This window comes from Lolium perenne, chromosome 5, assembly GCF_019359855.2.
Source record: "Lolium perenne isolate Kyuss_39 chromosome 5, Kyuss_2.0, whole genome shotgun sequence".
In the NCBI taxonomy this organism is placed as follows: Eukaryota; Viridiplantae; Streptophyta; class Magnoliopsida; order Poales; family Poaceae; genus Lolium; species Lolium perenne.
The window spans coordinates 228464563-228478947 of NC_067248.2; the positions used below are offsets into that span (position 1 = coordinate 228464563).

Genomic DNA, 14385 nt, shown 5'->3' on the forward strand with positions numbered 1-14385 from the left:
CTCCGCCTGTCCCCGTCGCGTCTCATCATCGGCACCGCCGCACGCAGACGCGAACGCAGCAGAGCACGGGTGCCGACTGCCGCCGCGACCAGATCGTATATATAATCGCCATGGCCCCCTGCACACCTGTGGTCACATCGGAATCTAGACAGTGACGCACCGCCGGTCGCCCGGTCCGGATGTCCTGGTTTCACTAGCTATATGCCACGAACAATCCCTGCCGCCGTCTTGGCACGGAGCAAGGAACTGGCGCCGTGACAACTGACAAGGACGGTCGAACGAAAGATACGAGTCACGGGGTGTCGTGGTGTCGTGGAGTCATCTTGGTTGGAATGGATGGATGAACCGGTACAGTACAAGGCACCGCCAGCGCCAGGTGAATCGGGTTGACCGGCCAACGTGAAGGTCGGTACGTCAGGCGGAGCAGGGGCAGGGCTCACTCAACTCAACTCAACGCAACGCCAGCCGTTTCGCTTCCGTTGCACAGAAAGGTGCAGCGGCTTCCATTGCTTCCCCGTCGTGCACTAGCATCAACGAATCTTACATCTCTTCCATCTAAAGGCAAGAAGAAGAAGTGTATTCTATCCGGCAATGAATCGGGGTCGCGCGCCTTCTCTATGTAAAGAAAGCTGGAGATCGGAGAACATGTTTCTCCGTAGATAAGTGTTATCAACCAGAGAAATAAACAAGCAAGTTTGGTGAAAAGGGTTTTTGATCGGGGGCAGTGGGCTAGGTAGCTAGCTTTGGTCCGATCTAGCTACATCTGCGCAGGAAAAACAAGGAACATCAACCAAATCACCTCGCTAGCTCTCACCTGCCCGCCACCCCACCAAATTAATCGCTCCACTCATTCTCGTAGTAGTATCTTCTCCATCAAACCCTTTATTATTAGCGCGGGGAGGGCATTTGGTGCTCCTCCTCCTCGATCTCCCTCCTTCCTGGCTTCCTCTCTACTCACCGAGCTGTCCAAGACGGCTACGCTCTAATCTAGCCTTTCCCTCACACTTTAGCTAAAGAATTAGCAGCAACTGTGGCACGGACAGACAGATTGATGCCATTCTTCGATTCTCCGAGCTTCCTTTCTCCTTCCCCCCGCTGCCTGCCTTTTCTGGCAGTCTTTTCCTTCACCGCCACATTCCGGTGTTCGTAGCCTTTTCCTATCAGCATTCCTAGCCTCGTGGGCTATCTAATCTCCGCTTAGCACTACTAGTACCGTCGGCACGCCAGGATTAGTTGGTCTTGGCCAGCTTCTCCGTGATCCGTAGCCCTCTCTGCTTCTCCGCCATTGTTCTCAGCTGCGCGCGTGCTCTTCGCGTCGCCAACCTTCTTCCTCCGCGCGAGCAAACAGCCGCGCTTCTCCGAGTGCGCGCGCCTTCCACGCGCGGCGCCTTTCTCGCTCCACTCATGGCCAGCTCACCCTGCTAGCTACCTCCGCCGGAGCAGCTCGCTCGAGGCGAGGGATCCCAGCTGCTCGAGTGAACAGTGATCGGGATTGCGTGCATCGGGAATCATCCGGAGGAGCTGACCCGCGGGCCGCGCGCGGCTGCTGCTTCGCATGGAAGGCGCCGGAGCTTGGGCGGCCATGGAGAGGGCCTGGAGGTCAGGGGCGCGGTCGGAGACGGCGTCCTGCGCCGGCACGCCCAGGTCCGCCCACTCCTCCGGCAACATCCAGCACCGCTACTCGCAGAGGTCAGTACTGGTCTCAGAGTACCCTGGAATCCGAACTACATTTTCTCCTTCTGAAACCTCCGTGCTCCAATACGAGCAGTACTATTTTTCAGTTAAGAGTTGCTAGTATTCAGCAGTAATTCATACTAGATGGCTGAAGCAGCGCCGATGAGCATCCGACAGCCGGAACATAAAACACTGCGTAGTGACAACCAAGTCCGGTCTAGTCTAGTCTAGTATCCAGCCCGTAGCGCGCCAAGCACGGCGCGCGCGCGTCCAGTTCATCGTCCCTCTCTGCGTGCGTACACAACATTTACGCGGTTGCACTGTTCTAGCCCGAGCAAACTTATTATCGGGCACTGTAGCAGTACACGCCAACCGTAATTGTCATCTCACATTCAGTGCCTTTACGCCGCGTGTACGGTGCCGCTGTGCATGGGCCTTCAGACTTCATGTTCTACAAAAGCTGCTTGACTCACATACACTGTGCAAGTCCTCCTTCAACTATATGGGTTTTATGATGCATGATTGTAAGAATAGTTTCGGCCAAATTTTGGGAGAATAATTCGCCGTGCAATGTTTTTATAGTAGAGCATTCTGGCATGGAATCTGATCAGATATTTTTCTTATGTGCAATCTTAGCATGCTGAAGACACAGCAGGGTGCGGTGGACATGTCGCCGCGATTCTCTTACTGCAAGCCTGTGAGTAAATTGCATCTATCTTGCAAAAACTTCAATATTTTACACTCTGTTTCCCGTTCAGCTTAAAAGCTTGAATTGCTTCAGTAGTCAGTGATGGTTATACAATCTAATTACTAGACTGGTTTTATCGCATAATGCAGACCGCCAAACGAGACCAAATGCTCAACAGAAGGCACTCACTTAACTTGCCTGAGCATTTGTCTGGCCATCACTCCAGGAAAACAGCGGACAGAACTCATAAGGCTAGTTCAAAGGTATGCTGCAAATCCTCGCAGATTGTTTCAAACAGGCAAAATCATGCTGATACGTGTCTCTTATAGTTATGCCATGCTTTTATTCTGGATTAGTTTTTTTTTTCCATGAGTAGTCTAACCAAGGTAGTACGTACACACTCGTTTTTAAAAAGAATGTAGCACACCGCTTATCACAGAAGAAAAATAGTCCAGCATAAATAATTTGTATTGAATACTGAACTGAAAAGTGAGAATAGTGGTAGTCATGCATGTTCATCTGCACATCAATTATACCTGTGTTCTTAGCCGTGACCTTGCAGTTCTGCAGTCCATCGCAGATTTAGCTGGGGAGATCGCATTCCTCGAGCAGGAGGTCATCCGCAAGGAACTGCATCTGTTGACCCTCTATAGAAGAGCATTTGATCAGCAGTTATCTGATTCCTGCAGTGTTAGCCAGGTACATAACTCAGGATGCTAAATATATATATGTGCAATTTTGAGCCATGCCAACATTATGAAGTCCAATATGCTAAGATTCATGCCATAAGCAGGTGGATCAAGAAACAAGTAGAAATATCGATGAGGGTGCGCTCCGTTTAAGAGATATCAAGCACTCTGCAGCCTTCAACTTGCCAACTGTCTCAGATTCTAAAAGCGTATGGACTACCCACCCTTTTTCACCAGTCTTTCAGCATACTCATCCTAGCAACATAGCTGTTCCAAGCTAGAAGCATCTGTCTCACCTTTGCTATGTTTCTTACAGGAGGTGTCAAGATCAGTTTCGAAGCATTCTAGCCTAGTGAACTTCTTGAGTGCTTCCATTTCTGACTATGTGCCTAAGATATCTTGCAAACTGTCGGAGGACATCCTGAGCTGCATTGCTTCTGTCTACTGCAAGCTTGCAAGCACGCCGTCTCAAGATGCAGACTCTGTGACTTCACGTAGTCCTTCTGTTTCATCTTCAAGTACCTTCTCTCCAAGGCGTCGTAACGATAGCTGGAGCCCTCGGTATAACTTCGATGCCACCACAAGCCCTAGCCAATATGGATACCAAAAAGAGAATAGTGAACAAAATATAGGCATGATAATTGTTCCAAGGATACATATAGATGCCACCAAGTTCGAATATGCCTCAAAAATGCTGGAGACTATCAGGTAAGGAACAAAGAACAAGAGGAATATTGAGTTTTCTGTACTGGATTTGAACTTACAAAAGATGCAGGCTTCAATCACTAACATGAAAAGTTATTTCTACTGTATCCAGGTCCTTGATACAGCGGCTCGAAAAAATTGATCCAACAAAGATGACACACGAGGAGCAGCTCTGCTTTTGGATCAACATCCACAATGCTTTAGTCATGCATGTATTGCTCTAGACTCAAAGCGCATATTAATTACCTTTTGCTGTGTTAACTTCAGAAATCTAACATATACTGCCTTGTGATGTACAGGCTTTTTTGGCCTACGGGATACACGATAAACGCATGAAGAGCACTGACATGATTCTGAAGGTACATCCGACAGCCTAAGCTGATCTCTACTTATAACCGAACGTGCCTGAGCATTTGACCCAAATCTATTATCAGGCTGCGTACAACGTGGGTGGTGAATCAGTAAATGCGCAGACGATTCAAAACTCAATCCTCGGATGCCAATCCCATCGTCCATCATTGGTATAACCTGCTTGTACGATACAGAGAACATGAAATTCTCCATTAACAAAGAAAAACATCCTAACAAGCTACCTTCACAGTGGGTCCGCGCGCTGTTCACGCCAGCAAAAAGATCTCTGGCAGGATCGACAACGAGGCACCCCTACGCCCTTCATCATTCCGAGCCAATCGCGCATTTCGCGCTCTCCACAGGCACATTTTCAGACCCACCTGTAAGCTCATCTCAAAACCTTTCTGCCATTGTCCACACCTTATCCTCAGTAAAATCTTACCATGGAGTTCACCTTGTGGCAGGTGCGGCTTTACGTGGCAAAGAAGATCCACCACCAGCTGGAGAGAGCCCGGACCGAGTTCATCCAGGCCAACGTCACGGTGAAGAAGCAGGCCCTCATGCTACCCAAGGTGCTCCACTACTATGCCAAGGACGCGGAGCTCGAGCTGCGCCATCTTGTGGAGCTGGTGTGCGAGAGCACATCCGAGACCCAGCGGAAGGAGATGGCCCAGCTCCAGCACCGGCTCAGGAGAAGGATTGACAAGTGTGTGGAGTGGCTGCCGTACAAGTCCAACTTCAGATACATTGTACATAGGGATCTGGCTGAGTAGGCAAGGCAGGCACCAGTTTTCAGTTTCCCTTTTCTGTTTTGGGTTTGTTATTATGTTGTAAGTAATTACCAGGTTTTAGATAAACCTAACAAATGGTGTGGTGTGTAAATGTGTAAATACAAGTGAAGTGTGAAATGCGAAGGTTTTGGTTATAGTTACTGGTTTTACTGGTGATCTGAATTGTGAAACCTCACCTCTGAATTCAGTCAATTGTGGATCCAGAATTGAGATGAGAAAAATAGCATGGAGAAAAAATTCAGTCTTATGCTCTGTTCACTTCAAAACTAAGGTGGAATCTAGACTCATCCTGGATTTGTCTAGTAATTTTGGCTTCCCGTTATGGCCAGTGATGACAAGAGGTGAAGCAAGTGGTACGAATGCAGAACAGAAAAATAAAATAAACAGCAACATAGTACATGGAGGAAGTTAGCCAGTTGCCAGCAACACCAGGCAGTCAGGCACCAGAAAACCCATGGTAAAGGTAACTGAGTTCCATTCAATGTTTCAAATTTTTCATTACTAATTGAAACAATTGCAAAGCATATGGAAACATTTAATCTGCCCCTGACAATTGATGTTTGGTATAGTAAGGAGAGTACAAGGGAATTATTTGAAGAGAAAAAAAATCTATGACTCGAGAACTGACATGATTCAGACATAGTTGAGATGTGTTTGGCTATGGCTTGTTCATGCTGTCTCTGCTATCACAACGGGCACTCCAGCAAATGGCCCTGATCTTTCAGCGACTCGACGCAGTCATTGAACATCTCATGCACTCCTTTGAACTTGAGACCCAGCCCCTGGAGCTTGGATGTGTCTAGCTGATATGCCTGCTTTCCATAGGGGTTCTTGAGCCTGCAGAGGAAATTCGAGGTAGCACACTTCAGTCAAAAAATTGGCCTAAATAGACGAACTAAAGAAATATATGTATATTCACAGCAAGAGAGATATTAAGACAGATCATGATCATCAATTGTATGCATTGCATTGCATTGACTGACCTCCTTGGAATGGGGAATACTGGAAACTGTTTCGCAAGTAAGCCAACCAATTCGTTGTTATCCAGAACAACTGAGCTGCACAGATATCTGCCAGTTGCCTCCGGTGTTTCGTACACTAGAATGTGGCTCCGTGCAACATCATCGATGTGAACATATCCCATCCTTCCGTACAAAGTGAACCTGTCCGTGTCACCTGCAAGAGCATTTAAAAACAGTTAGCGACTAACTACAAAGGGTACATTATTTGGAAAATAGAACAACTGATGATACGAATGATACCAAAAATAAGCTGAAGTCAAGGACAGCTTTCAAAAGGTTGAACTAAATTACTGAGGCCATGCAGCAAGTTTTAGAGCACTACTTGAAGAGAAATAACTAGAAATACCTTGAAGTAAGCCAAGGATATCTGAAGCAGTAGTGCACAATTCATGGGATAAACTTGGTCCAATTACGAATGACGGAAGAACTGTCACAAGGTCAATGTTATTCTCCTTGGCAAAGTCCAATGCTGCTTTCTCTGCAAATATCTTTGCCAGGGCATACCATAGCTTTTGGGGTGCATAGAAGAGGAAAATTTCAGACCAAAGTTCATTACCGCATTGTAATCAAGACTACAATTTGGAATGTTCTACATCACCTGTAGCTTTTCACAGAGTGGCACGGAGCTCCATGTCGTTTCATCCCATAACAGTTCTGGCTGCTGAGTTTCATCCCTAATCCTTACCGCGGATGATGAAGATGTGAGAACAACCCTTTTGAGAAATGGACTCTTCTTGCAGGATCTTAGCACGTTGAGGGTACCATTGATTGCAGGACCAAGTGTTGCTTCCTGCGATATGAACAAGACATTCAGGTGCATGGCATGGTACTGATAAAAGAGTCAAGTGTTTGAAGCAAATGCAGCATGCCTTGCAATTGGAATCAGATTTCCCGAGGACAGGCGACGCAATGTGGAAGACACCCTCACAAGCCCTGATAGCATCGTCAAAGCTCCCTTCCTCCAGTAGATCAGCTCTCACAAGTTGGAGCCTCTCGTTTGCACCTGGTAGTTTCCAAAGGTGTCCCACCTTTCTTCGATTCCCTGCCAAGTTATTAGAGAAACCCACAAATATGCAGTTCATTTGCTTGCAGACGTGTTAACCAAGGAAATCTACGATACAAAGGCACCAAGAGGAATGCTAGAAAGAAATACCTGGGTCTCTAACAGTCCCTATCACATGATATCCAGACTCAAGGAGTTTCTTGATGAGCCAAGAGGCAACAAAGCCTGAAGCCCCAGTTACACACAATTTTCCTTTGGTTGAGCTCACCATTCTCTCGAACTGTGTGAAGCTGAGATTCAATGCAAATCTACCTTCCCATATAAGCACGTCAAAGAACAGTCTAGAGAAGGAAGATCAAGAATGGTGTATCACCCTATTTCTGTGATAAACGTAACAAATACAAAGCTGGGTTGGTTGAATGTAGATCCACAGTACATTCTGAATGCATCTAGGTGACAGGTTGGTGTGGAACAGAAGTAAGTATGCTGACTGCTGTGCCAAAAAGAAATTTCATTCAATCAACTAAAAATGCCAGACGCACCATTTTGTTCCTATTGGCAAATCAAATTTTCGGCCTATCAAATGAACGCAAACCAACACTAGACCTGCAGCTGATTTTGGGAACAAAATGTTGCAGCGAGAGCATCTAGAACCCCATGGAAGCTGCTAAACCTCGAGCTCACAACGTCCACCTCAATGCCGAGCCTCCTGACGCCGTCAGCGGTGACCGGCCCATGCGCAGCCACGACCATGCCAGGCCATCGCGCCGTGAGCCGCGCCCAGCTCCACCCCGCGGCGTCCAGCCCCTTGAGCAGCCCCTCCACCTCGGCGGAGCTGGTGAACACGACGGCGTCGGGCGCGGCGGCGTCGGGGGCCACCAGCGCCTCGGCGCAGCCCGGCCCGGCCCAGCACGTGGTGTAGGCCGGCGCGCGCACGGCCACCCAACCGGCCGCCTCGAGCCCGGCGAGGAAGTCGGGCACGACGGGCGGCTCGCGGAGGCCGTCGACGTCGGGGACGGGGCAGAGCACGCGGCGGCCGGACCCGCGCCCCAGCGACTCCACGAGGCCGGCTGGGGTGGGGACGTCCGGGACGAGGACGGCAACCCTTCTTCCGGCGTCGCGGCAGAGCCGGGCGAGGAAGGCGCCGTCCAGGAGGTCGGCGTCGCGGCCGAGGGCGGCGACGGTGAAGGGGAGCGCGGAGGCGGCGTCGGAGAGGGGGAGGTGGGCGGAGGGGAGGGCGCGGGAGAAGGCGGCGATGCCGGAGCGGGAGGTGAAGGCGAGCGCCGCGAAGGGGTCGAGCGCGCCGGGCAGGAGGTAGGGGCGGAGGCGGTCGGGCTCGTGCGCGCGGATGGCGATGGTGGGCACGGCGAACGGGTGCGCGCCTCGCTGCCGCAGGAGCGTGCCAAGCCGGCCACCGTATCCGCCGCCGTCGTCGGTGGTCTGCGGCGTCGTGAACGCCACCCGCCGGCCCGCGAGCGAGAGGTGCTCTGGCTGCGCCATTCCCCTCGGCAATGCGCGGCGACGCCTCAATCTAGAAGGGGAAAAGATATCCAAACTGTCTTGGACTTCAACCGTTGTACAGTGGTTTCAGATGACGTAGAACAGAAAACGCAGCGAGCTGATACAACACAGATAACAGCATCAAACTGTAGAAAATTTCTAGCAGTGTATAAGTCAACTGAAGATCATGTGCTAAGCCAAGCAAAGTACAAAGGGATTTCTGTATAATGCAGAGTGGAACCTAACAATCTTCTGGGTTCTATTCTCTTTGCTACCAACATTATCTGACAGTAGTTCATACAATGATACACATAGTTTCACAACAGATAAGGAGAATGTTTACACCATGGCGCCGATTTCTCAACACTTCAGAAGAGCAGCGACCCGATATCACTGCCTGAGTTGTGACCATGGTAGGTGTCTGTGGGCAGTTCTCCATCTGAGCATTACGGCAAGGCGTGAAGACTAAATGGTAGAATGTTGCTCGGGGCTTCGAGGGAATATGTCACTTTGGAGTGACTCTTATGTCTCGGGGAGCAGATGCAAACGGCGGTTACTGCAACTGGGTCTCAAAAGGGAGTTCGATGGTAGTGGCATTGCCATAGAACTCTTCCAGGTTGTAGAATTCCCGCTGCGGTGGAAGAAATATATGGACGACAACGTCACCTGGAAGAGTGAAATGGACAGTTAAAATAGGTCTATGGTAAACTCTGTGCATCATCATCACAGCACAGTATTTGACACTGGAAAGTATCTCTGGGTGAGTTTTCTTTCCAACAAAACATCGTCAACTCAGTAGTTGTTATAGAGGCATTGACAAGAATGATGGTGCGGTAAGTCTATTCAGAAAACAGAAAATTCTATTTTCAGTTTTAACTTTTTAACTTCTTTAGATTACTAGAGGAAAAAAACAGAACAAAATAGATTGTGCCTGGCAATTATCTTTCAGAACATGATGCATTATACTGTGATCAAGCAGAAATATGCACAAAGCAATCCTAATAAAGATCGGCTTCAGCCTCAGGTATGCACAAAACAATCCTAGTTTTTAGGCTGAGTTCATGACTGGATATGAATATGATTATTCATCCGACGGGTTTAAACTTTGTGCAACATCATCAGTTCATCACAGCACTGGAAAGTATCTCTGGGTGAGTTTTTTTTTTCCAACAAAACATCGTCAACCCAGTAGTGGTTATAGAGGTATCGACAGGAATGATGGTGTGGTAAGTCTATTCGGAAAACAGAAAGCTCTATGTTTCAGTTTTAACATTTTAACTTCTTTATATGACTAGAAGAAAGAAAACAGAACAAAACAGATTATGCCTAGGTAATTATCTTACAGAACATGATGTCACTGTGATCAAGCAAAAATATTCACAAGGCAATCCTAATAAAGATCGGCTTCAGCCTCAGTATGCACAAAGCAATCGTAACTTTTAGGGTGAGTTCATGACTGGATATAAATATGATTATTCATCCAACGGGTTTAAACAATTCAAAATCATGTGTTTCAGGCAAAGAAAATGTGAACATGTTTTCATAAGTTGCATTTACGTCTGAAAATGTACATAATACTGACCAAATCAGTAAACATGATGTATAGAACTAAGATCAAGCGGAAATACGCACAGCGCAATCTTAACAAAAAAGCTCTTTAACTTTTACGCTGAGTTCCCAACTGGATAAGAAAATGATCATTACCCTATGGTCCAAGCACACACAATTTGAAATCATGAGTTTCAGATAAGAACTCTGAACATGTTTTCGTAATTGAATCTGTGTATGAAAACTAAGAAAAAGATGTTTTTTAAACTTACAAGCAAAAGTTAGTACTAGCTGTTTTACTCTTCCACAGTCAGAAAGTTAAGTTGTCAAACCAACACATTTCCTATCAGACGTTATCGATGTGAAACTAGTAGAACCAATCACAATAAAATAATTACAGAAAAGTACAGAACACTGACCAAAGTCCAGTAAGGTCCATGAATTCGGTTTCGTATCACCAGACGCAACGCGGCTAAACTGCTGCTCGCCGATGTCCCTCATTTTGGAACTGCAATGTAAGAGTACAATCCCACATGTGCTAAGTTAGACAAGAGCCATGATCAGTGGTGGTGCTAGAGCTACAACCCCTTTTTCCGATAAAGGGCGCTTCATTACTTAAAAGGTTTAAGCAAAATTCATATTACTTCAAGGGTGCTAGAGCTACAACCCTATGATATCAATTCATATTATCTCTCCCTAATTATACGATTTTTTTTCATGAATGACAAAAAATTCAAGAGTGGTTCACACTTTGTAATGTCAACTGACAAAACAAGAACAGAGTCTAGACCCGGCACTGGCCATGATTGAAAACTGGATCTGGTATCTTCTACTGAAATCATGTGGACAAGAAAATGGATGAAACGTATGGAGCACCTGATGGCCTCGATCTGTGCATTCGAGAACGCGGTGAGAATGATGAAGAACTCAGTCCAGTAGACAATCGGCTTCACGAACAGTACACGGATATCGGCCGCCTTCACCTCGCTCGCAACTTTAGCCAGAGAAACAGCCACTGAAAGAAAGAAATATAAGGTGAGCCACAATCAGCGGAAGACAGTTCTGGCAGCACGCAGAACTGCGGGCGGGTGGAGAGGCATGCTATGGACATAACATACATGACAGGCACTCGGCGTCCTCGTCGGCCTCACTTGCCAGAGACCCGGCCCCGCCGGCGCTGTACACGACTTCGCCGTGCTCCTGGAGCAGATCGTCGAGCAGCTCGTCGGCGCCTTCCCCCGTGTCGGGGTTCTACGGGAGCAAGAAAAGAGAACCCGGACGCCGGAGTCAGAGCTCGGAACAAAGGGTAATCAGAAAATTGGTGCCAGCACTACCCACCACGTTAGACGAGGCGGAAGAGGAGGGCGGGGAGCGAGCTCGTAGGGGGACGGCGGTGGGCTGCTGCAGAAGCAGCAGCAGGTCGCTCCTCAGCGGTGCGCCCCGGTGGTGGTGGTGGCCGCCAAAGCCGGCGCGCCGCGGCCGCGGGTGCAGCGGGACGGCGGCCGGCGGCGCTCGGGCGAGGCCGGGACCCTGTAGCGCGGCGCCTCTCATTGTAATACAAAGGGGAGAAATTTTTGCACGGGACGTGGAGGAGCGGAGCTTGTAGTGAGCGAAACGGCAGTGAAGAAGATAAGCAGCAGGGAGGGAACTGTCTGAAGAAGTGAAAGGGATAGGCCAAGATTTTTCTGAGATTTTTCTCCTTCCGCTTTTCAGCTCACCATTTTGGTCATATTTCAGTTGTCCAGATCGGCAACTGGCACTTGGAGATGCGTGCACGGAACATGCTCTGAGGAATGCGCCTCCTGTTCGTAGAATATGCCTTTTGGGGAGAAGACGAGCTATTTTGGTTTTTCCCCACGCGCTACCCTCGAGGCCGCGGCGGTGACCACAGTGAGATGGCAAGGATGACTTCAAGATGGTGGTGGCGCGTGCTAGTTGGTGGCAGGTTGGGTGGAGCATTCCAGGTCATCCGGAGGTGGTTTTGGTGGTCGGGAGAAATCTCTATCGGCTCATCGGACACCAATGTTGTGACGTCTATGGGCGCCGTCTTTCCTTCTTAAAGGGTGTCGGGTGTACCCCCACCGAAGGAAACCTAGGACTAGTTCGTGCAGCATCGGTGTCATCGTCACTTCCTTGTTGATGGTGGTCCTTGGTATGCGACACTTTGATGTGCTAGGAACATCGTTGAACTTCTTCAGAGGGCACAACGATTGCGGGTCGTCCTTGTTTTCATCGATCTGGTAATGTCGGTATTAGTTTATTTTCTATTTTCTCTGTCTTTTCCTTTTGTCTTGGTTGTGCTGCGGCCCAGCATGCTTGTTGTATCATGTGGTTACTACATTAGTAGAAAAACGGCTAAAGGATTTGACCTTTCGTACCGGTTTCTTTACGAACCAGTACTAAAGGTTGCATTAGTACCGGTTTCGTTGTCTAGGACGATGGCAACCTTTAGTACCGGTTCGTTGGCATCTTTAGTACCGGTTCGTGATACGAACCGGTACTAAAGGTACTAAAGGATTTCGCGCCAAATTTGAGATGGGGGTGGGGCCAGCGCTACACCTTTAGTACCGGTTCGTATAAAGAACCGGTACTAAAGGGTCTCCAGCTTTTCTTTGCTCCCCACACACCCTCCACACACATCCCCTGGATTGCCTTTTTTGCTTTGTAAAATACAAAATAAAATGATAGAAAATTTTAAAAATAAAATCCTTCGAGATTCTTGTATGTTATGCAACCTACTACTCAGCGAAATTAAAAAAAAATCGAATTTTGACTTTTTTTTGCAAAAAAAGTTTGAAAAATGGTCAAACAGCTTTTCTGGTTGCATACGATATCAGAAAAAGTATAATATATCAAAATCATCATGGAAAAAAGTTACATCCGATTCTACTAGGGTTTACCCGGTTAGCAAATTTTTAGATTCTCAAAATTCCAAATAGAAAATATGAAAGCAGGAACATTTTAGTTTTCGCCAAAAAAATCAGGATTTTATATAATTTTTATTTTTAAATTTAAATTAACAATTTCTTCCTGCATAAAGATTACTATTACGTAACCATAAAAGTTAGTAAATTTTTAGATTTACAAATTTTCAGGTTTTAGATTTTGCAAAAAAATTAAAAATATATTTGAAAAGTAAAAATAATTAAAATTTATTGTTTATTTATTTATTCAATACTATTTTTACATCTTTACTTTTGTTTATTAAAATAGTCATGTGGAATTCAAATAATAAAAAAGTGTGATATCCAACATGTTAATAGGATTGATATGATACTACTATCAATAATATGCGCGCGAAGCACTTGGAAGTGAGATGGGAGGGAACTTGGAAGTTAAGCGTGCTAGTGTTGGAGTAATGGAATGATGGGTGACCGAGCGGGAAATTTGACCAGGAGTAGGTAATTTGACTAGAGATAACTGTAACTAAACTTGTCAAATAACTAAAATATTAGAAATTCTGAAAAAATAGATAAAAAGAGGGAGTGGAAAATAATTCGAAAAAATAGATAAAAAGAGGGAGTGAAAAATAGATTAAAAAAATTGATATAAAAAATGGCACCGGTACCCTTTAGTACCGATTCGTGTTACGAACCGGTACCAAAGGTCTCCAGCCCTGCGGGCTCCTCCGTGCCCACGTGGAAGCACCTTTGGTACCGGTTCAGAACCGAACCGGTACCAAAGGGGGAGGCTTTAGTACCGGTTCCAAAATCGGTACTAAAAGCCCTCTGGAACCGGTACTAAAGGGGGGTTTTTCTACTAGTGCTATATTAATATAGCAGGGGGAAGCCTATTTGGAGCAGGAAGAGTGATAAGTGATAACATTCCCACTAGGGTGGAAGTATTCACCTTTGCTCCCACCAGAAAAGAAAGAGGGTTATCTTTGTTACTGAAAATATATTTGAAAATATTTTCATCAAACACATTGAAATTTAAGCATAAGAGCCATATTGTCCTTGATGATATTATAGAATATATACTAGACAAATTTTGGTTCCAATGCAGCAATAAAAGAGAACAAAACGGTTATATGCTATCCATTCTGAATAGTCACAATATTTCAATATGATGGAACAAAAATTACCAAAGTCATCGAATATTGAGTCACAAGAAATTTAACCACTATATGTCCTATTTGATGGAAGGAAGCCAGGAATATATATAACTTTTGAATAAATAATAAGAAAGATGTTAGAAGAAGCTGAAATTAGAACATAACATGGAGAAAATATTTAGATGTCAATGAAGCCTTGAGTATATAGAAATAAAAGCTGCAAGGAGTAGACAAAAGTCCAAATCATAGTATCAGTATGACATCACATTCTAATGAACTAAACATGGTGATCGCCCCAAATACTGAGAAGAAAGAATCATGCATACAAATAGATAACTGAGTTTTGCTACATACAAGCAC

General features: G+C 46.4%; 4 protein-coding genes across 5 annotated transcripts; 1 reads left to right on the forward strand and 3 right to left on the reverse strand.

The window, feature by feature from the left end:
* The first annotated feature begins 892 nt into the window (after positions 1–892).
* On the forward strand, positions 893–5034 carry LOC127302156 (uncharacterized). Of its 2 annotated transcripts, none has more exons than XM_051332555.2 (11): positions 893–1689; positions 2311–2371; positions 2512–2625; positions 2933–3061; positions 3153–3260; positions 3368–3759; positions 3869–3968; positions 4056–4115; positions 4191–4277; positions 4358–4489; positions 4572–5034. In XM_051332555.2, exons 1-11 carry the CDS (start codon positions 1556–1558, stop codon positions 4878–4880), a joined length of 1626 nt encoding a protein of 541 aa, XP_051188515.1. In that variant the 5' UTR covers positions 893–1555; the 3' UTR covers positions 4881–5034. The 2 variants fall into 2 exon arrangements, with proteins under 2 accessions (XP_051188515.1, XP_051188516.1); XM_051332556.2 differs by having other exon boundaries at positions 896–1689; positions 3156–3260.
* Positions 5035–5356: 322 nt separating this feature from the next.
* On the reverse strand, positions 5357–7204 carry LOC127302158 (tetraketide alpha-pyrone reductase 1-like). Its single transcript, XM_051332558.2, has 6 exons — positions 7074–7204; positions 6790–6962; positions 6519–6710; positions 6267–6429; positions 5882–6074; positions 5357–5735 (listed from the first exon to the last, which is right to left on the reverse strand). Exons 1-6 carry the CDS (start codon positions 7192–7194, stop codon positions 5585–5587), a joined length of 993 nt encoding a protein of 330 aa, XP_051188518.1. The 5' UTR covers positions 7195–7204; the 3' UTR covers positions 5357–5584.
* A 74-nt stretch (positions 7205–7278) lies between these two features.
* On the reverse strand, positions 7279–8522 carry LOC127302157 (uncharacterized). Its single transcript, XM_051332557.2, has 2 exons — positions 7530–8522; positions 7279–7413 (listed from the first exon to the last, which is right to left on the reverse strand). Exons 1-2 carry the CDS (start codon positions 8421–8423, stop codon positions 7279–7281), a joined length of 1029 nt encoding a protein of 342 aa, XP_051188517.1. The 5' UTR covers positions 8424–8522.
* A 48-nt stretch (positions 8523–8570) lies between these two features.
* Positions 8571–11604, reverse strand: LOC127302159 (protein Iojap, chloroplastic). The gene is made up of 5 exons (XM_051332559.2): positions 11310–11604; positions 11090–11222; positions 10848–10986; positions 10391–10479; positions 8571–9089 (listed from the first exon to the last, which is right to left on the reverse strand). Exons 1-5 carry the CDS (start codon positions 11520–11522, stop codon positions 8977–8979), a joined length of 687 nt encoding a protein of 228 aa, XP_051188519.1. The 5' UTR covers positions 11523–11604; the 3' UTR covers positions 8571–8976.
* Positions 11605–14385: the final 2781 nt, after the last annotated feature.